Raw genomic sequence first — 22,325 nt, 5'->3', positions numbered from 1 at the left:
CGTATTTAGGCTTGCCGTAACAAAGGCATTGACTACTTATTGACTCAAGACATTTCAGTTTTAATTCATATGTAAAAATGGCAAAAAAACTCATTTCACTTTACATGATGGGGTATTGTGCATAGGCCAGTGACACAACATCTCAATTTAATACATTTTAAATTCAGGCTGTGTGTAGAAAAGGCTCATGGAGTTGGTGGAATACTCCTTTAATTCATTGCCATTTACTCAGCTGGGCCAGGGGCACTTTAATTAGGTCAGGTGGAAATGTCCTACAGATCTCAACTCCATAAAAGGAGGAAATTGCCATCGCCTGATCTCGCTGCTTTCTCTTCCTTAACTCCATCTCATCCAGAAGTTCTGTGCGTCCATGAATCCACAGACTACTCAGTAAATATACCACTTTATGGTTAAAGGAATTCCTGCCTCAGTCTCATCCATTCCTATGTCACCTGACACGTGACCACCTGTTCACCTTCATTGTCAGTCATCCTACCTGTCCAGCTACACACAGATTCCAATAATCTTTCACTGTGACAAAACAAAATGTGGAAAAAGTCAAGGGGTGTGAATGTTCTGAATATTAAGGTGGACATGTCCCCCCATCCCCCATGGCAATTTTGCCTATGAATCACAGAGTGTGTATGTCTCTGATCTCAATAGCACTGATTAAGAAATTGATGAACAGTTGACAGGATAAAACAATTACTAGGTCATAGGTCAACTACAGTATCAGGCTGCATACATGCCATGTGGTGTGAATGTTTTTACATGTTTTAAAATCTCTCACTGTCATTTGTAACCTGTTGATCCTGAGACCGTTTTCCCCAAAATTCAGTTAACTTTTTAAAAATTGCGTGCAGGTTGCTTTGTGTAAAATCAGCCTTTGTGGAATGACATAATGCACCATTGGGGCTGATGATTAAATACAGTTGACGTCAGAAGTTTACATACATCTTAGCCAAATACATTTAAACTCAGTTTTTCACAATTCCTGACATTTAATCCAAGTAAAAATTCCCTGTCTTAGGTCAGTTAGGATCACCACTTTATTTTAAGAATGTGAAATGTCAGAATAATAGTAGAGAGAATGACTTATTTCAGCTTTTATTTCTTTCATCACATTCCCAGTGGGTCAGAAGTTTACATACACTCAATTAGTATTTGGTAGCATTGCCTTTAAATGGTTTAACTTGGGTCAAATATTTTGGGTAGCCTTCCACAAGATTCCCACAATAAGTTGGGTGAATTTTGGCCCATTCTTCCTGACAGAGCTGGTGTAACTGAGTCAGGTTTGTAGGCCTCCTTGCTCACACTCGCTTTTTCAGTTCTGCCAACACATTTTCTATGGGATTGAGGTCAGGGCTTTGGGATGGCCACTCTAATACCGTGACTTTGTTGTCCTTAAGCCATTTTGGCACAACTTTGGAAGTATGCTTGGGGTCATTGTCCATTTGGAAGACCTATTTGCGTCCAAGCTTTAACTTCCTGACTGATGTCTTGAGATGTTGCTTCAATATATCCACATAAGGGCACCCGTCCCTCCTGCTGCAAAACACCCCCACAACATGCTGCTGCCACCCCCTTGCTTTACGGTTGGGATGGTGTTCTTCGGCTTGCAAGCATTCCCCTTTTTCCCCTGAACATAACGATGGTCATTATGGCCAAACAGTTCTATTTTTGTTTCATCAGACCAGAGGACATTTCTCCAAAAAGTACACAGTCTTTGTCCCCATGTGCAGTTGCAAACCATAGTCTGGATTTTTTATGGCTAGTTTGGAGCAGTGGCTTCTTCCTTGCTGAGCGGCCTTTCAGGCTATGTCGATATAGGACTCGTTTTACTGTGGATATAGATACTTTTGTACCTGTTTCCTCCAGAATCTTCACAAGGTCCTTTGCTGTTGTTCTGGGATTGATTTGCACTTTTCGCACCAAAGTACTTTCATCTCTAGGAGACAGAACGCGTCTCCTTCCTGAGTGGTATGACGGCTGCGTGGTCGCATGGTGTTTATACTTGCGTACTATTGTTTCTGCAGATGAACGTGGTACCTTCAGGCTTTTGGAAATTGCTCCCAAGGATGAACAAGACTTCCTGCCATCCAGGACCTCCATACCAGGCGGTGTCAGAAGAAGACCCTAAAAATTGTCAATGACTCCAGCCACCCCAGTAATAGACCGGTTTCATTACTGTCCGGTATGGCAACTGCTCGGCAGGCGCTACAGAAGGTAGTGTGTACAGCCCAGTACATCATTGGTGCCAAGCTTCCTAACTTCCAGGACCTATATACTAGGCGGTGTCAGAGGAAGGACCAAAAAAATTGTCAAAGACTCCAGTCACCCACGTCATAAACTGTTCTCTCTGCTACCCCACAGAAAGCAGTACCGGAGCACCAAGTCTATGTCCAAAAGGCTCCTTAATAGCTTCTACCCCAAACCATAAAACTGCTGAACAATTAATCAAATGTCTACCCGGACTATTTGCATTTACACGCCCCCCCCCCCCCCCACTTTGTCCCCTCTTACACTGTTGCTACTCACTGTTTATTATCAATCAATCAAATTGATTTATAAAGCCCTTTTTTACATCAGCCGATGTCACGAAGTGCTATGCAGAAACCCAGCCTAAATCCTGAAAACAGCAAGCAATGCAGATGTAGAAGCATGGTGGCTAGGAAAAACTTCCTAGAAAGGCAGGAACCTAGGAAGAAACCTAGAGAGGAACCAGGCTCTGAGGGGTTGCCAGTCCTCTTCTGGCTGTGCGAGTTGAGATTATAACAGTACATGGCCAAGATGTTCAAACGTTCATAGATTACCACTAGGGTCAGATAATAACTGTGGTTGTAGAGGGTGCAACAGGTCAGCACCTCAAGAGTAAATGACAGTTGGCTTTTCACAGCGGAGCATTTAGAGTTAGAGACAGCAGGTGCGGTAGAGAGAAGAGTCGAAAACAGCAGGTCTGGGACAAGGTAGCACGTTCGGTGAACAGGTCAGGGTTCCATAGCCGCAGGCAGAACAGTGAAAGTGGAGCAGCAGCACCACCAGGTGGACTGGGGACAGCAAGTATTCATTAGGCCAGGTAGTCCTGAGGCACGGTCCCAGGGCTCAGGTCCTCTGGGAGGGGAGGGAGAGGGAGATGGAGAGAATTAGATGGAGCATACTTAAATTCACACAGGACACCAGATAACACAGGAGAAATACTCCAGACATAACCGACTGATCCTAGCCCCCAACACATAAACTATTGCAGCATAAATACTGGAGGCTGAGACAGGAGGGGTCGGGAGACATTGTGGCCCCGTCTGACGATACCCCCAGACAGGGTCAACCAGGCAGGATATAACCCCACCCACTTTGCCAGAGCACAGCTCCCACAGCACAAGATGGATATCTTCAAACCACCAACTTACTACCCTGAGACAAGTATAGCCCACAAAGATCTCCCCCACGGCACAAACCCGAGGGTTGCGCCAAACCCGGACAGAAAGATCACGTCATTGACTCAACCCACTCAAGTGACGCACCCCTCCTAGAGACGGCATGGAAGAGCACCAGTAAGCCAGTGACTCAGCCCCCGTAAACGGGTTAGAGGCAAAGAATCCCGGTAAAGAGAGGGGAGCCGGCCAGGCAGAGATCGCAAGGGTGGTTCGTTGCTCCAGTGCCTTTTCGTTCACCTTCACACCCCTGGGCCAGACTACACTCAATCATAGGAACAACTGAAGAGATGAGTCTGCAATAAAGACTTAAAGGTCGAGACTGAGTCCGCGTCTCTCACATGGACAGGCAGACCATTCCATAAAAATGGAGCTCAATAGGAGAAAGCCCTGCCTCCAGCTGTTTGATTATCTATGGTTAGTAACCTTACCTCTATCTACATGTACAAATTACCTCAACTAACCTGTACATTGACTCAGTATCGGTACCCCCTGTATATAGCCTCATTATTGTTATTTTATTGTGTTACTTTAGTTAGTACTTTTGTTTATTTAGTAAATATTTTCTTAATTCTATTTTCTTAAAACAGCATTGTTGGTTAAGGGCTTGTAAGTAAGCATTTCAAGGTAAGGTCTACTACACCTGTTGTATTTGGAGCATGTGACAAATAAAAATGTATTTGATTTGATAACATGTTCTATCCACAACGATAATAGCCTATAGCAGGGATCATCAACTAGATTCAGCCGCGGGACGATTTCTTCTTGAACGGATGGTCGGGGGCCAGAACATAATTTCAAATAATTTGTAGACTGAAAATTGACCTTGCCCACATTTTCATATGATCACGTGTCTCTCTATTATGCGTGAAAATACATTTTAGTCACTCAGCAGATGTTCTTATCCAGAGCAACTTACATGAACAATTAGGGTTAAGTGCCTTATTCAAGAGCACATACTGATTTTTCACCTAGTCGGCTCAGAGATTCAAACCAGCAAGCGTTCAGTTACTGGCCCAGTGGTTACTGGTCCAGCACTCTTAATCAATAGGCTACCTGCCGCCCAGATTTCCTAAATTAAAATCACTTGGAGTTGATTTCCTGGTGGTTTTACAGTTTTTTATGCCCAACAATGAAAATTCTACAGAAAACTTGGGGGGACAAATATAGGCCTACAGGCTAATTCTATTCAACTGATCAGTAGAATATTTATTAGCCCATAATTGAGTCGACATCGCCCTCTTGTGGATGTTGCTTTTTTGTCAAAGTTGAGAAAATGTTAATGACGTAGTCAGTTGATGAAAAACATGAAAACCTGTAACCCCTACACGTCAACCTAACTTTGAGAGGATTCTGAAGGAATCAGTGTTAATTGTAAAAAGTAACCTATTATTATTATTATGATAAAGGCACGAGAAAATACTGTATATTCCCTTCAGCAGATACGGCACATTGTAGCCGCAGTCGAAGAGCGTCGCTGCAATGTTTCACTTTACAGTGCTCGTTAACTAGATGTATGTGCGCCTTTACAAATGTTCTTGTCTACTGAAAATTGTCGGGCCGTTTACAGGGTCGTTTCTAACAAGTATTATGCTGCGTTCATAACCAGGTGGGAAGGTGGTAATTACCAGTTGTGAAGTCGCAAAACCAATTGGATGCATTCAGCGTTTTGAACTGGTTGAGAAATGCTGATTGGCTAATGACCCACGAGCTACGTCAATAATGAACTAAAAGTAAAGATATCATGTTAGTAAACAAATTAGCTCTCAAAAATCATATAAATAGATAGCTTTAAAAAACAATGTTTTGTTGCATTTAACTGCAGAAAATGCTGCTATAGAGGTCATTTCATTAGTAGGTGCGTCAAAGGGCAGCATGTGGGTTGCTAGGGCAGCAAGAGGTTGGAGCTCAGTTATGATAGACACGTTTCCCAATATTATAATTACCAGTTGAGGGACATTGAAGTGGATTTTTCTCAGTCATATGTGGTAAAAAGCTTAATACCGTCCCACTTGGTTATGAACGCAGCATTAGCCTATGTTTTCCTCCCCTTTTTCCGCAAACCAGGGCTATGCTAAATTATACTTAAATAATTTATTTGCCACATTGAATACTCTAAGAATAAGAAGGTATTGAAATCAATTGATACTCTTAAGCTTTTCAAAATTATTTGAACGTAAAAATCCTGTAATGTGTTTATCTGTTTATGATGTTTTGTTACATTTTTTAAAGAAGGATGTATACATTTTAATTAAATATTTGCATTTTTTCATTAAAAAAATATGGAATTGCAATAATAGTAATAATACAAAAGTTTAGTACGAAAATGTTCTCGAACGTTGCAGAAAGAAATACCACAAAACGTTGCCTCCTTTCAATTATGGGTCTTGTGGCAGCACCTAAAGGGGCGGGGTATCGAAAAGAAGACGAATGTAGCTGATAGCAAACAAGACTGGCAAGCAAGTAGGAATTTTCCTACTATTCCAATTGTCCTCAGTTTTTCGGGCCAAGAACCACCAAACATCGCCTTTTTGGTCATCTGAAAGGTAAGACATTCCTGCCATCTCCCTCCCTTACTTTCACCAATGTAAAGACAACGGACCACAAAGGTTAGAAAATTTGTTTGGTGTTCAACATGATTGAAAACATTAGGCTACAACCTTTTCTTCAGTGTTTCTGGAGGTATTGAACAATGGAAAATATAGCCCATTGTACAGTGTTCATATTAGCAATACTAACAATCAACAATAGCACAAAGTTCCATCGAAAGTAGTGCTGAGCGATTTATCAAAATGTCGGTTAATATTTCAGTTTTAAAAACAACTTATTGACCAACGTCTGTTCAACTACTTGAATCCCATTAATACTTGTTTTCTGTGAGCTCAATACGCACATTGCGCAGTTTGTCTAGCGAAAAATCAGGGGTGGATTCAGTACGTTTTTACATTGTGGAATGTTCAAGGAAACGATGCTGTACTGAATAACCAGTTGAAAAACGGGGAGGGATTGGGGAACGCTCTTTAAAATAGTTTATAAAAATATATAAACTAATATCTAAAAGCAAAAGAGGTATAGTCACATGCATACAAACTATTTACATTGCCAGGAATCCTAAACAAACAAATCATATTCATTACTAATACAAGTTTTAATTGCCTTTGTTTTTCTTTTTAGTTAGTGGTGCCATTGTTTACTCATTTATAAAGTTACAAGTTAGGTTTTGAATTAGATCATTTGCATTTGTGAATATGACATTTACCTAGTATTATTAGCAGTTGAATTAAATATGCTATGTCAATTTCTGAAATAAATCATATCAAAACCATTGTAGTACAACCGGTCCTCTTTTTTTGTAACAAAATTCTGAATGTCAATCCAAAACATTCTACTATAAATAAAGGCAAAATGGTCTCCTCCTCCATTCCACATAAATCAGTTATTCACCTTGAATCTTTCCAAAACATGTTTCACATGATAAATTATATGTAACATTAAATTAAACTTCCTTTGCTTTGTTACTGATACACTATTTGTTAGCAATTTTCCATGCTTTACCCCCTTTTGTATATCACCAAGATATTTGACCAAAATACAATTCCCTCAGCAAGATTATCACAAACAATATTCCTAATCTGTTTTATTATTACATTTCTTTGATGTTAATATTGCCAATGAATCTATTTTAATGTAAATCTATGCTACTTGCATCAACCACAGAGGAATTTAAAAGAGATACAGGCCCCTGGGGGAATATTGTCAGCATGGAATTGCTTCAATCCACACCTTGCCACTTCCACCGAACGGGAGCAAATATACCTCAAGTCTGTTCAAGAACCGTTTTGGGGAAACGTGTCGGTCAGTACAAACTTTTCCGCAACGTAGCAAACGTTCTAGTGAACTGAACACACCTCAGACCAAGCCGGAACTGTGCAATCTAGTAGTAGCGAGTTGTAGTTTCCAATAGGCCAATATTCGTATCTATATAGTTTAGCACAGCAAACGTGGTAATTTAAACCTCTTAAATGTCAAGTTCCCATATTTTTAAAAATTATTTGTGTTCATTCAATTCAGTCTGGGCTGAGAACGGTAGCCCCCATCTGCAAAAGCATGGTTGGCTATTGATTTGTGCCTTCAAATCTTTGGTATGACTTACTACAACTTTTTATAAGGCCAGGCCAATTTAATTTAATTTAATTTTACCTTTATTTAACCAGGCAAGTCAGTTAAGAATTTTATTTTCAATGACAGCCTGGGAACAGTGGGTTAACTGCCTGTTCAGGGGCAGAACGACAGCTCGGGGGGCAGAATGTCAGCTCGGGGGTTTGAACTCGCAACCTTCCGGTTACTAGTCCAACGCTCTAACCACTAGGCTACGCTGCCGCCCCTAGCCAAGCCGATAACTTCATTTCAAGATTGCTGCTACCTACATTCTGTTTACCGTTGTGACGCACAAACAAAATAAACACGGAATATGTTGATATACACTGAAAGCCGGGACTCCACCGATCATGAGTATATCTTATTTGTCTGCCTGTGACTGACCATTATTGATAATCAGTCCCCGGAGTCAAAATGTTTATTTTACACAACGTTTTCAGCTAACATTTTACAAGGTAAGCTTAGATCTGGTCGGTCTTTGCGCTATAGCTACACGGGGGAGTTACATATGAACAAATCTAGCCTATTGCCAATGATATCTGATGCATGACTTAATGGCAGCATAGATTGTCTTTGTGCATCAAAAATATGTTGCCTGCCTACGCTCTATATCACCTGTCTGCCCATCTGGACAAGAGGAATACCTATGTAATAGAGGGTGACCGATTTTAATTAGGGCCATTTAAAGTTGGGCCATTTTAAAGTTTTCATAACAATCAGTAATCGGCATTTTTGGACACCGATTACACTGCACTCCACGAGGAGACTGTGTGGCAGGTTGTCTACCTGTTGTGCGAGTGCAGCAAGGAGCCACGTTAAGGTGCTAGCTAGCATTAAATGTATCTTATAAAAAAACAATCCATTTTAACAATCACTAACACATGGTTGATGATCTTACTAGTGTCTCTAGCTTGTCCTGCGTTGCATATAATTCATGCGGTGCCTGTACATTTATCATTGAATCACAGCCTACTTCGCCAAACAGGTGATTTAACAAGCGCATTTGCGAAAAAAGCACTGTCGTTGCACCAATGTGTACCTAACCATAAACATCAATGCCTTTCTTAAAGTCAATGCACAAGTATATATTTTTAAACCTGCATATTTAGTTAATATTGCCTGCTAACATGAATTTCTTTTAACTAGGGAAATTGTGTCACTTCTCTTGAGTTCTGTGCAAGTAGAGCCAGGGTATATGCAGCAGTTTGGGCCGCCTGGCTTGTTGCGAACTAATTTGCCAGAATTATGACATAACATTGAAGGTTGTGCAATATTTAGACTTATGGATGCCACCCGTTAGATAAAATATGGTTCCGTATTTCACTGAAATAATTCATATTTTGTTTTTGAAATGAATGTTTCCGGATTTGACCATATTAATGACCTAAGGCTCGTATGTCTGTGTTATTATAATTAAGTCTTATGATTTGATAGAGCAGTCTGACTGAGCCGTGGTAGGCAGCAGCAGGCTCGTAAGCATTCATTCAAACATCACTATCAACTCCCGAGATTAGGCTGGCAATACTAAAGTACCTATTAGAACATCCAATAGTCAAAGGTATATGAAATACAAATTGTATAGAGAGAAATAGTCCTATAACTACAACCTAAAACTTCTTACCTGGGAATATTGAAGACTCATGTTAAAAGGAACCACCAGCTTTCATATGTTATGTTCTGAGCAAGGAACTTAAGCATTAGCTTTATTACATGGCACATATTGCACTTTTACTTTTTTCTCCAACACTTTGTTTTTGCATTATTTAAACCAGGGATTGCAAATATGTAATAGCTAATTTACAGACATATGTCACTTTGGAGAGGTTTTGGGAGACTTGGAAATATCCCGTGACCTCACCTGACACCACTTACTAAAACATCTGCCCATTTCTAGTTGTTAGGTCTATCAATCCCGTTTTTTTCTGATATTGTTCACATGTTGTGGAAGCCATCTGATGCGTTTCCAGCGCTAGTCATCAATAATTCACTTATAGCTTGTCAATGAAAGATGACTTTCAAAATAAAAAGTAAATGTTAGTGTGTGCTTGAGCTTGTGTGTTCTGAATTGTATATCCCATCTTTTGATCATTTCCTCATCTCCCAGATGTCGCCTTTCCAAATCTACCACGCTTTTGCATTCAGAAAGTATCCAGACCCCTTTGCGTTTTTCACATTTTACACAGCCTTACTCTAAAATTGATTAAATTACATTTTTTCCCCTCAATCTACAAACAATACCCCATAATGAGAAAGTGAAAACAGTATTCAGACCCTTTGCTATGAGACTCAATTGAGCTCCGGTGCGTCCTGTTTCCATTGATCATCCTTGAAGTTTCTACAACTTGATTGGAGTCCACCTGTGGTAAATTCAATTGATTGGACATGTTTTGGAAAAGCACACACCTGTCTATATAAGGTCCCACAGTTGAGAGTGCATGTCAGAGCAAAAATCAAGCCATGAGGTCGACGGAATTGTCCGTAGAGCTCTGAGACCGGATTAGGTCGAGGCACAGATTTGGGGAAGGCTACCCAAGAACAGTGGCCTCCATTCTTAAATGGAAGAAGTTTGGAACCACCAAGACTCTCTTCCTACAGCTGGCTGAACTGAGCAATCGGGGGAGAAGGGCCTTTGTCAGGGAGGTGACCAAGAACCCGATGGGCACTCTGCCACAGCTCTAGAGTTTCTCTGGGGAGATTTGAGAATCTTCCAGAAGGACATCAATCTCTGCAGCACTCCACCAATCAAGCCTTTATGATAGTTGCCCACGGGAGCCACTCCTCGGTAAAATATACTTGACAGCCCGCTTGGAGTTTGCCAAATAGCACCTAAAGGACACTGACCTGAGAAACAAGATTCTCTGGTCTGATGTAATCAAGATTGAACTCTGGCCTGAATGCCAAGTGTCACATCATGAGGAAACCTGGCACCATACCTACGGTGAATCATGGTGATGGCAGCATCATGCTGTGGGGATGTTTTTTCAGTGGCTGTGACTGGGAGTTTAGTCAGGATCGAGGGGAAAGATGAGTGGAGTACAGATCCTTAATGAAAACCTGTTCCAGACAGTTCACCTTCAAACAGGACAACGACCCTAAGCACACAGCCAAGAGAACGCAGGAGTGGCTTCGGGACAAAGCTTTGTGTCCTTGAGTGGCCCAGACTTGAACCCGATCGAAAATGCACAGTAGAAAATGGTTGATCTCTGACTCATCACACCTATCCTCCAGTGGAGGCTTGATGGGAGGAGCAATAAGAGGACGGGCTCATTCCAATGGCTGGAATGGAATAAATGGAACATAGTCAAATGTGGTTTCCATGTTTGATACCATTCCAGCCATTACAATGAGTCCGTCCTCTTATTGCTCCTCCCACCAGCCTCTGCTGATATCCCCTATACACCTTGAAGCCTCAAAGACTTAGTGTGTGTGTACACTGTGTATCATCAACCATGTTGCCCAACCACATGCTTTTTGAACATAGAGTGGCAAATTCACTTGTGTATGTTTAGGATTTAATGTTTGAGAATATTAGAGGAGAAAGTTCCCTTTTTTTTAATAGCGGCCTTGTTAATAGATTGTCTAGAACGGTGGACATGTTTACTGTCATTCACCCCCCCCCCCTTTTCTCTTTGTCTCATAGCGAACCCCGGTAGCGGACAACAGAGGAAGTCTGCCTGCTTTCCCCATTGCGTCCAGTAACTAAGTCATCATGTCAGCCCCAGGTAATGTTTTCTTCTCTAAGTCTCTGTTGCTTTAGATATTATACTGGGTTGTTGCGATGTCCTCATAAATTGCGTCTTTGCATATCATTTTGCATGTGTTCATATTGTTAATGTGATTCTGTTCGCCACCACTAACTCGTTCGTGAGTGTGACTTTTGTTTGGTTGTCTCCTGAATAAATGGATAACTTCACCTACTCCACATTCCTCGAGCCCTCCACTGAAACCTTATCCTCCCCAAAAGTGTTCAAATAGCGAGGATGTTTGAAATGGGTCACACTTTTTAAAAAGCTAGTTAACTTTGTCTGTTTTCCTTCCTTGGAGGTAGTGATTGGTATACTATTCAGTGGGTTGCTCTGCTCACATCGCATTAAAAAAGGCCAATTCAATGTAAAATGACACCTGCACTGTGATTCATACAACCCCCAAATGATGTCTTCCTATAAAGGGAGATATTTGTCACAGGCACTACTTTTTAAGAGGGCTTCTCCTACCAGGTTGCAGCCAGGAAACAAGACACTCCATGACTGTCTGACTGGCTGCGTTCTTCCATTTACCAGTCAAATGACTAGCAAAATACATTAGGGACTCATGTTAGGAGCCTTTGTTTGACTCTACCCTGACCGTCCCTCAATAATTTGTTTAACCAGGGTCAGGGTATTGGCCTGCTAACAGACATACATTTTTGGCCTGGGAACTGAGGTTAACTTATGTGTGAGTTTGATCGTAAATAAGGAAATGCGCTTGTCTGCTTTAAACATGCCCAGTCAGATTTGAATTAGATTTTTACATCTCCTAATGCTCTAATGACAGTATAGTGTACATGAATCTTGAGGTAATACAAAAGTTGTGTTGAGAGAGGAATATAAAAACAAATACACCACCTTCCACTGTGTGTCTGGGTGGGTGTGGGCAGCGGTTCACACCAACCCATAGACACCTGCTTTTTGGTTCACTGAGGTGTCAACACAGACGTGGTGTGTATTTATGAAACCCTGATGGGCTGGAAGTGTTCTCGTAACTGTCAAACATGTCTTCTAGATATTATAAACAAACTACTTTAGTACATTAGTTATACACCTTAACACGCAACTGTTTTTCTTAACTTTACAAACCAGAAATCGGTTTTATCTGACCGACATGGTGGCTGAAAGCTTGCTCCGACAGGACTGTTTTTGATGGTGTTTTTAACACTCTTTTTGCATGGGTTATATTTATGATTACAGTTTACTTCCCACCATTGCAGTCAGACAGATTTGAATGTGTTATTTTCCTGTAGCCATACTGAATGTCTTGTCTGTATAGCAGTCCAGCCATACCTGATGAGAATAGTAAGCAGTGCTAGAGATGCTTTTACTGGAATTAAATTCTGAGCAGGAGGAGAGCAGGCCTACTGCTGATTCTTGGCAACAAATCCCTAATTTTCCTGTTGCACCATAGTGCAACACCCCCCCCCCCCCCCAGGATTTGTATAATGTTATTTCAAAGTATTCGAGATAAGAATTTGAAACCAGAGCTTGGCGTATAAAAGGCTGACTATGTTGATGTGAACTGTGTGTGACGATTATTGGGATAATCATGTGGCGACTGAGTTTGCTGGATACAATACTTTTGTTCCTTGCAGTTTCCATTGAAACGGGTGTGGTGTTAAGCAAAATAGTAATTTATTTTATGTAGAATCTCCAATCTCCAATACACTTCATGAGCCACCAGTTCTCACACCCCACATACTTGCGTCTATAACCATGCTTAGCTTTTTATTTATATGAATATATTGTCAACATGAAAATATTTGTATTTCCTCCTATAGGTTACCCATCCCCTAACCAAGGTCCTGGAAGTTACTCCATGGCCCCTTACCCTGTTCCTCAGGTGGGGTATGGTGACCCTAACCAAGCTCCACCACCAGTTGGTTTCCATATGGGCTACAACCACCAACAACCCCAGCCAGGCCACCCAGTTATGTACCAGCCTGGACCAGTAGGCCAGGGCCCAGGTCCTATGCCCATGCCTGAATATGGTGCACCTCAGATGGGTCCTAGCCCAGGCTATGGTGGTCCCGGGCCCGAATACGGTGCTCCTAACTCAGGGCCTCATGCAGCCATATCCCCAGCCCCTGCAGGAGTTGTGCCAGTCGGCGTTCCACCTGGTCTGGAATACCTAACACAGGTAGGTTAGGCTGGGGAGGAGTGACATAACAGGTTGTCAAATCCACTGATTTCACCAACATCTGTTGTCACAGTGTACATGCTGGGGTTTGTTTTCTTCCATTCTCTTTTCTTTCCATATCTATCGCTCTCTGTTTTCCATGTTTCAGATTGACCAGATCCTTATACACCAAAAAGTGGAGTTGCTAGAAGGTGAGCTTGCTTGTCTTCTCTTAGTATAGAGAGATCAGGATGAAAGGTGATAAACTGTGGTCATTTTAAACTTGCCTCTTTCACCATCCCCCTCTTCTCTCTCTGTTTTCCTCTCCTCAGCATTCATCGGCTTTGAGACCAACAACCAGTACGAGATCAAGAACAGCCTGGGTCAGAAGATCTACAAGGCCAAAGAGAAGAACGACTGCTGCACGCGCAACTGCTGCGGTGCCCTGCGCAGCTTCGACATGAAGATCAAGGACAACATGGACCGTGAGGTCATCCGCCTCATACGACCCTTCCGCTGTGCCTCTTGCTGGTGCCCCTGCTGCCTGCAGGAGGTATGTTGGCGTGCTGACCACTGACACATTTCATTACTTTGACTATATAAACAGGACCCCAACCATGAGGGGGAGAGATTATATAGGGGAAAAAGTGCTGATTGTGTACGTTTGCCCACTGACAAAGAAATAATCAGTCTATAATTTTAATGGTAGGTTTATTTGAACAATGTGAGACAGAATAACAACAAGAATCCAGAAAAACGCATGTCAAAAATGTTATAAATTGATTTGCATTTTAATTAGGGAAATAAGTATTTGACCCCTCTGCAAAACATGACTTAGTACTTGGTGGCAAAACCCTTGTTGGCATTCAGAGGTCAGACTTTTCTTGTAGTTGGCCACCAGGTTTGCACACATCTCAGGAGGGATTTTGTCCCACTCCTCTTTGCAGATATTCTCCAAGTCATTAAGGTTTCGAGGCTGACGTTTGGCAACTCGAACCTTCAGCTCCCTCCACAGATTTACGGGATTAAGGTCTGGAGACTAGCTAGGCCACTCCAGGACCTTAATGTGCTTCTTCTTGAGCCACTCCTTTTATGCCTTGGCTGTGTGTTGGGTCATTGTCATGCTGGAATACCCATTATCAATGTCCTGGCTGAGGGAAGGTTCTCACCCAAGATTTGACGGTACATGGCCCTGCCCATCGTCCCTTTGATACGGTGAAGATGTCCTGTTCCCTTAGCAGAAAAACACCCCCAAAGCATAATGTTTCCACCTCCATGTTTGATGGTGTTCTTGGTCATAGGCAGCATTCCTCCTCCTCAACACGGCGAGTTGAGTTGATGCCAAAGAGCTCCATTTGTCTCATTTGACCACAACACTTTCCCCAGTTGTCCTCTGAATCATTCAGATGTTCATTGGCAAACTTCAGACTGGCATGTATATGTGCTTTCTTGAGCCGCGGGCGCTGCAGGATTTCAGTCCTTCACGGGGTATCGTGTTACCAATTGTTTTCTTGGTGACTATGGTCCCAGCTGCCTTGATCATTGGCAAGATCCTCCTGTGTAGTTCTGGGCTGATTCCTCACCGTTCTCATGATCATTGCAACTCCACGAGATGAGATCTTGCATGGAGCCCCAGGCTGAGGGAGATTGACAGTTCTTTTGTGTTTCTTCCATTTGCGAATAATCTCACCAACGGTTATCACCTTCTCCCCAAGCTGCTTGGTGATGGTCTTGTAGCCCATTCCAGCCTTGTGTAGGTCTACAATCTTGTCCCTGCTATCCTTGGAGAGCTCTTTGGTTTTGGCCATGGTGGAGAGTTTGGAATCTGATTGATTGCTTCAGTGGACAGGTGTCTTTTATACAGGTAACAAACTGAGATTAGGAGCACTCCCTTTAAGAGTGTGTTCCTAATCTCAGCTCGTTACCCGTATAAAAGACACCTGGGAGCCAGAAATCTTTCTGATTGAGCCGGGGTCAAATACTTATTTCCCTCATTAAAATCCAAATCAATTTATAACATTTTTACATTTACATTTACATTTAAGTCATTTAGCAGACGCTCTTATCCAGAGCGACTTACAAATTGGTGCATTCACCTTATGACATCCAGTGGGACAGTCACTTAACAATAGTGCATCTAAAACTTAGGGGGGGTGGGGTGAGAGGGATTACTTAACCTATCCTAGGTATTCCTTAAAGAGGTGGGGTTTCAGGTGTCTCCGGAAGGTGGTGATTGACTTTTTGACATGCTTTTTTTTTTGTTATTCTATCTCTCACTGTTCAAATAAACCTACCATTAAAATTATAGACTGATCATTTCTTTGTCAGTGGGCAAACGTACAAAATCAGCAGGGGATCAAATACTTTTTTCCCTCACTATATATATATATATATATATATATATATATATATATATATATATATAGAAGCCATTTTGGATTGTCCTAACGTCTCCCCAGTCCCTGTGCTTTGTAAAGACTCATGAATGACACTGAATGGTCCGTTGTCAGTCCAAACCCTCTGACTGTCTTGATCTGGTGCCATCACTTCATCTTTTAAGCTCTCTGTTGAATCCCATTGCTGGCACGCTAACTACAGTACATTCCCATGAGATGTCAATGTCCCTTCTGACTGCAATTTCACACTTTAATTCAGCATCTATGGAGACATAGCCTGTTACCATGTGAAGCATGGTACCTTTGTCTTTGCAATGGTTGCTAAGCCAATAGAATACACCAATGCACTTCTCAAATCAGTGCCATATTTCATGTCGACGCAAGCTTTGCAGTAACCAAAGCACCTGCTATTTCAAGCCACAATGTAAGGACCGAAGCCTGATTTTTGTTTAAAAAAAAAATTGTAATATTTTTAAATAAAGTATTTTTAAGCACGTTCAAATATCTTTAGTTTTCGATGCGTGTGTCCCTCAGCTCGAGGTCCAAGCCCCGCCTGGCACTACCATAGGCTATGTGTCACAGGACTGGAACCCCTGTGTGCCCAAGTTCTCCATCAAGGGTGCCAACAAGGAGACCGTGATGAAGCTGGAGGGACCCTGCTTCGCCTGCAACTGCTGCGGGGATGTCAACTTTGAGGTGAGGGGTCATAAACCCGGGGGTTAAACCACTTCATGTCATCCAATGGAGGCACTTGGGAATTAAGCTTCCATCGGTTTGACAATTTTTTTTCCCCCACCAACTATAAATCCACCTTGACATTTCTTGTAGACCAGAAAAGATTGTTGCTTATCGGGCAAGGTGGAAAACTTAGTATTGTATTAAAGTCTACACCCATCTAATCCTTTAGCTGACGGGGAAAGATGGAGGCAAGCCCATCGGCCGCATCAGTAAGCAGTGGAGTGGCCTGCTAAAGGAGGTCTTTACTGACACAGACAACTTTGGCATCCAGTTCCCCCTGGACATGGATGTCAAGATGAAGGCCGTGCTCATGGGCGCCTGCTTCCTCATTGTGAGTCCACCTGTTTAAATAAAGATATATTTGATTCAAATGGAGATTTTTCTAATCACAGAACATGATGAGTAAGGCCTATCACTGAGCTAATAAGATGTGCAGTTGTTGGAGGAAATTTCTTTGACGTTTTCTTTCCTCTATTTCGCTTCATAGGATTTCATGTTCTTCGAGAAGGTTGGCGACATGAACCAGCGCAACACAGTCTTCTCGTGAAAAAGGAAAAAGGAGGGAAAGACCGAGCGCTTGATTCAATGCACTCTGTTTTTCAGTTCCTGTTCGGAACCCACTTTTTTTTCAGATTCCGGATGAAACTCCTTCCTTATTCCAAAGCTTAGAGGATCTGCCATTCCATGCCAGTTCCAGAACTCTTTGTGTGAAACCGCATGAGACCTTATCTGACGATGAGCTGTCCTTTGCGCCAAAATTGCCTTTCTGGACTGTTTCTCTCCGTCCAAATATAAGAATCAGGAAGTTTTTTTTTTTGTTATCTGTATGTGTGGGTTTCAGTATAGATGGAAAAGTACCTGTTTTATATCAACCTAAATTGACATGCTTAAATCTACATTCCAGATTTTTTTGGTGATAACCACGGCAACCACAAATACCATAATGTTTAAGTAGAAATATTAGACTCTACATTTTGCGATTTCTGTTTTGCATTGATATATTTAGCATACATGTCATTCATAAACCAAATGTATATGTTAATACATGTCCATCTTTCTAAACTTGAACCGGCCATCAAATGTATTACTGTAGTGATCTAGGTAATTTCATGGTTTAGTCTAGTACTTCTAAACAGATTGTAGAATTTGCATGTACAATACTATAGTAACTATACCAGCTATGGTGTTATTAGCTCCTGTATCATATTTTGTAAGACGATCATGCACATAACCATACAAAGTATACTTATGCGCTATGGTGAAGACTGGGACACTACCAGTAGTGGGAGAAGGCTCATTTTGACTAGGAATGCTTGTGCTAAATGTGTAGGAAAATGAGATGGTTGCAGATATGTTCATGTATTCTAAATTGCTCTTTCTCTAACCTTGTCTCATACAGTATGTGTAACTATGTTGTCATGCCACACAGAAGAGTTGGCTATAGCACATGCAGTAGGGGTCAACGAGGCTACTCTTTCCCTGCCTCTTTTCTCTTGGCTTGTCTCCCTGAATTTGTGCATTGTTTGCAGTGTGCATGGTCTTTTCTGTTTCTATGGAGACTGTCACTCCTTTTTCGTCTCTAGAGATGAAATTTGTGCCAGTAGAAACTGAAAGGAAGAGGGCGTGGTGAGAGGGGAGGAAACCGGAAAAAGAGATTTGGGTAGTTAGAAGGAAATAGTGGGTGGGAGAGAACATTACTGAACATTGAGGTCAGGCGGTTAGCCTCTTGACAGCCTGGAAAATAAGAGTCAGTGAAACACTTTACTCTCCTGTGTAACCATGCTATTATATTAGTGAGATGATGCCTTACCAATTGTGTTGGGAAGTATACTGTACTCATCCGGCATAGATCCTGAATGGTTAACAGATTTGAATGTCTGTTTCAATGTCCACTTGCATACTACTTAGAATTCATGGCCAATACATTAATTCATTATAAGTTGTACGGACATTGGCACATTACCATGTGATTGTGAGGAGTATAGATCAGTGGAACTGTGGTGCAAATGTTGCGAAGAGCCGTAGTCCTTGGAACAAAGCATTGGAACAAAGCGTTAAGTCTTTAACCTTTTATTTCACTTATTGTTGTGTCTCAAGTTACCATAGAGATGGATAGAGGACTCTTGTGCCCCAAAGCCTGTTTTAGCATGGGTTGTGCCATTGACTTTCACCAGTTGAAGTAGTTAACGGGGTGGGATTTCCTATGGGTTAAGGAAGGATCACATAATTCCATCTGGGTCATCAGGAGGGATCAGCCAGTTAATTATACTCGTGAGAAAACATTCCACAGCTGCAGGTAACAGTAAATTGCAAATATTTGCTTTATACCTGTTTAAACACATTCCAGGTTGTAGTACCCTTTCAGTTTGTTTACCAACTCATAGGAGTAGACAAAGAAATTTGACTGCTTTAAAGAGTGACTGCCTTTTAAGAAGCAAGGAATACCTTTGAAAACAGCATCCATATGAGTAAGTTATTCTAGTGCCAAAATTGACTACAAAGTGTAAATAGGATTATTTTGGTCATAAAGTCAGTCTCGTCTAAAACTGAGTTTGGAACAACGGGTAAATTAATGTTGGGATTTGATGATGTCCATTTGCCCACTAACATTGGGTGAACAGCTTCATTGATTGCTCTGTATCCAATAAGCATAGACCGTGAGATAGACCTGTCCAGCAGCTCTGACTTAAAGACGACACGTCGCATATTTTACTTGTGAAATACTGACTACTTTTGGTCAGGAAACACACCTCCAAGACTGAAATCACATTTTTCTAATGAGCAACAGAGAAAAAAACGTGCTAATCGATGTGTTCAGTAGCTCTTTAATGGAGATGCTCATGCGCTCACAGATGCCATATCACAAATGCCAGAATGGGACAGATACAAAGAAGAGTCCTCTATCAGTCTCTATGGTCTAAATGGATATCGTGTCCCTCAATGGGGTGTGGCTGTGGTTCACAAAAGTGCCTTTTCACACCCCAACTATCTTCACTAGTAGGGATCCATTTTGGACAGACAAAGTATCTGTCGATGACTTCTCCAAAGTCACTATCAGGAAGCATTGAAATAGTGTCATATTGCTGTGTTTCAATTTAATATAGGCTATACTTTATAAAATGTGAGATTGTATTATTGCCATTAATGTGCTCTGTATGCGATAGCTTAATGTTCTGTTTGTGTGTAAGCATGACCCCTATCAAGGAAATAGCCAATAGATGTGTTTCTAGTGCATTTTCTACGTAAAATGATTGTAAAATGCAATCACTAAAAATAACCTCTGTGACCTCCATCTTGCTAGCTATTATTTAGCATTTTATTCAAGTGAAATATGAAGTGATGTAGTTCTGTCAAATTGGCGTTTTACGTACAGACGTGTTGAGGTGAACATTTGAAAATCGTGGGAGGCAACCCGGATGTCTAGAGGCTGCATTGTTTGTGGATAGTGCATTAGGCAAATATGTCAAACATTTAAATTCTTTGGGGCAAGTGGAGATGTTTTGTACCATTTTTGTTTCTGAACATTTTCCTGGGAAACTTTTCCAAATGTTATGTTTTTTTAAAAAGAAAACCAATCTTGTTCTGAGGCAGAAACTAATGTGATTGGGAGATAGGTTACTTTTATGCAAGCAATCTCCACCCGGAGGATTTACAGTATACTGCAACTAATTAAACCTACACCTCAGCCTTTCCTTGTTTTTTTTTCTTCCTGTCCTCACCTTCTGGAACCATGAGCAGGAAATATTTTGCTCTCCTTGAAGCCTCTGGTTCTCATGTTGTTTTTTTGAGAACAGGAGGAAAGGACATGCAATATTTGTCCAACCTCAGTTAATTTCAAAGTTGGGGTGGGATTCAATCCCAACCGAGTAGGAGCTCACTTGACATTTAGAGGTAGTTTCCAGAGTTGACATCTACAGCATTAAACCTTGAATGCCATCTCAGCATTGTTGACAAGTCTTAGACAGTATTTGTCAACAAAAGCCTGGCTCCGGTGTTTGACCTTTCATCAAGGAAGTTGTGTGTTCTGCTTCTGACCAGGAAGAAATGTGTGAAGGAATAAGTGGCACAGGTATAAGGAGCTTGCCTCTGAATCCTGATGTGGGTTAGATCCCAGGCTTGGCACTTGAGTGTGGTTGTGTTGACTTTGCGGGGGTTGGAAGACTAATGGGGGTTCCCCAATAACCACTGCTCATTACTGTTTTGGAATTGCACAGGGGAAACCCCAGAATTTAACCCCCCCCTACTTGTTGCACCCTTCAGCCATCTTTGTAGCCATGGCTCACTGACCAGGAGTCCATGTTGTCCACATAACCTTGCTCCAGTGCCGGGTTCAAACCTACAACCCCATGCTTATGGGTCGAGATCCTTACACCAGAGCCAACAGACTCCTTCACACATCTTACACTTTTCTTTGTAAATTTGACAATTGCAGTAGTCTATAAAGGACAAGGATCAAACTCATAACCTCTTGGATGGAAGGCAGGGAGCTACAGACTCCTTCTTAACATTTTTGACTTGACATGTCTATGTTTGACATCAACAGTTGCAGAAGAGATAAGATTGAACCAATAACCTTTTTAGGTTACAAGGGAGGGACCAAACCCCAGAGCTACTGCCTCCACATAAATTGTACTCATTTTCATGTGAGACATCAACAGTTGCAGAAACATTGACTAAAGCGAAAGGTGAGGTTTGAACCCAAAACCTCTTGGTTGAAAGGCAGGGAGACACGCCATGAGCCAGCCAATGCCTTCTTCATACAAGTTGCACATCTGTAGCTTTAAAAGTGACACATAGAACTAAATGGATTACTTTAAAGAGTGACTGCCTTTAAGAAGCAAAGAATACCTTTGAAAACAGCATCCATATGAATCAGGTTATTCTAGTGCCAAAATTGACTACAAAGTGTAAATATAATTATTTTGGTCATAAAGTCAGTCTCGTCTAAAACTGAGTTTGGAACATCTGTGCATCACAACAGGTAAATGGGTTGGAATTTGATTTGATGATGTTCATTTGCCCACTAACACGGGGTGAACAGCTGTGGTTATTGCTCTCTATCCAATAGCATAGACAGTGAGACAGACCTGCCCAGCAGCTCCGACTTTAAGACAGCACGTTGCATATTTTACTTCCGAAATACTGCACCAAACACCTTAGATGTAAAATTGTGCAAAAACATCAAAAATAATTAGATAGCAAAGTAGAATAAAGCAACGGCAAGGTTTAAACCCATAACCTTTTTTTAAGGAAAGGGTAGGAGCTAGGGAAGGAGACTAGGGGAATAATGGAATTGGACCCATGACTTTAAAAAATGTTGGGTGGAGACTGGTGAAAGAGAGAAGAAAAGCCTGTAAGGAAGTATACATTTTTCCAATTAGTAACACATGTCATTTATTTAAACAGGGCTTCATAAACACTGCTCTCCACCCCACCCTCAGTGGCACTCACAAAACCTAGGCCGGGATTCAATCCAATCGCAGGTTATAGACATTGCGGTTTTGAAAGGATAATCCGATTACCGGTAAACACTGCATATGTTGGCTCAGTTGGCAATTGCCTTTAAAGCTAGAGATGTTTTTGTTGTATGGGCTGCATCTCAATCCACCATAAAAGCTGCAATGCCTAGAACTTGACATATTGAATCTCAGCACTAGTGTAAAACTACAGGTCACACTGAACGAAAGATCCCAAACTGCTCTATTTACCACAAAGAATAATTGTTTGACCTAAT

General features: G+C 41.5%; 1 protein-coding gene across 1 annotated transcript; it reads left to right on the top strand.

Moving 5' to 3' along the window:
* The first annotated feature begins 5,823 nt into the window (after positions 1–5,823).
* LOC124014146 (phospholipid scramblase 2-like) lies at positions 5,824–20,282 on the top strand. The gene is made up of 8 exons (XM_046328888.1): positions 5,824–5,977; positions 11,230–11,311; positions 13,120–13,478; positions 13,627–13,669; positions 13,790–14,010; positions 16,388–16,549; positions 16,761–16,922; positions 17,079–20,282. Exons 2-8 carry the CDS (start codon positions 11,299–11,301, stop codon positions 17,136–17,138), a joined length of 1,020 nt encoding a protein of 339 aa, XP_046184844.1. The 5' UTR covers positions 5,824–5,977; positions 11,230–11,298; the 3' UTR covers positions 17,139–20,282.
* Positions 20,283–22,325: the final 2,043 nt, after the last annotated feature.

This window comes from Oncorhynchus gorbuscha, linkage group LG25 (assembly GCF_021184085.1).
Source record: "Oncorhynchus gorbuscha isolate QuinsamMale2020 ecotype Even-year linkage group LG25, OgorEven_v1.0, whole genome shotgun sequence".
Classification (NCBI taxonomy): Eukaryota; Metazoa; Chordata; class Actinopteri; order Salmoniformes; family Salmonidae; genus Oncorhynchus; species Oncorhynchus gorbuscha.
Note: the sequence above shows the minus strand (reverse complement) of the source record. Positions and strands in the feature narration are given on the sequence as shown.

Bases quoted from the DNA above. Each gene is read 5' to 3' on its own strand.
- LOC124014146 (XM_046328888.1), top strand. The intron at 13,479-13,626 runs GTAGGTTAGGCT...TCCATGTTTCAG, and splicing joins GTCTGGAATACCTAACACAG to ATTGACCAGATCCTTATACA. The intron at 13,670-13,789 runs GTGAGCTTGCTT...TCCTCTCCTCAG, and splicing joins AAAAGTGGAGTTGCTAGAAG to CATTCATCGGCTTTGAGACC.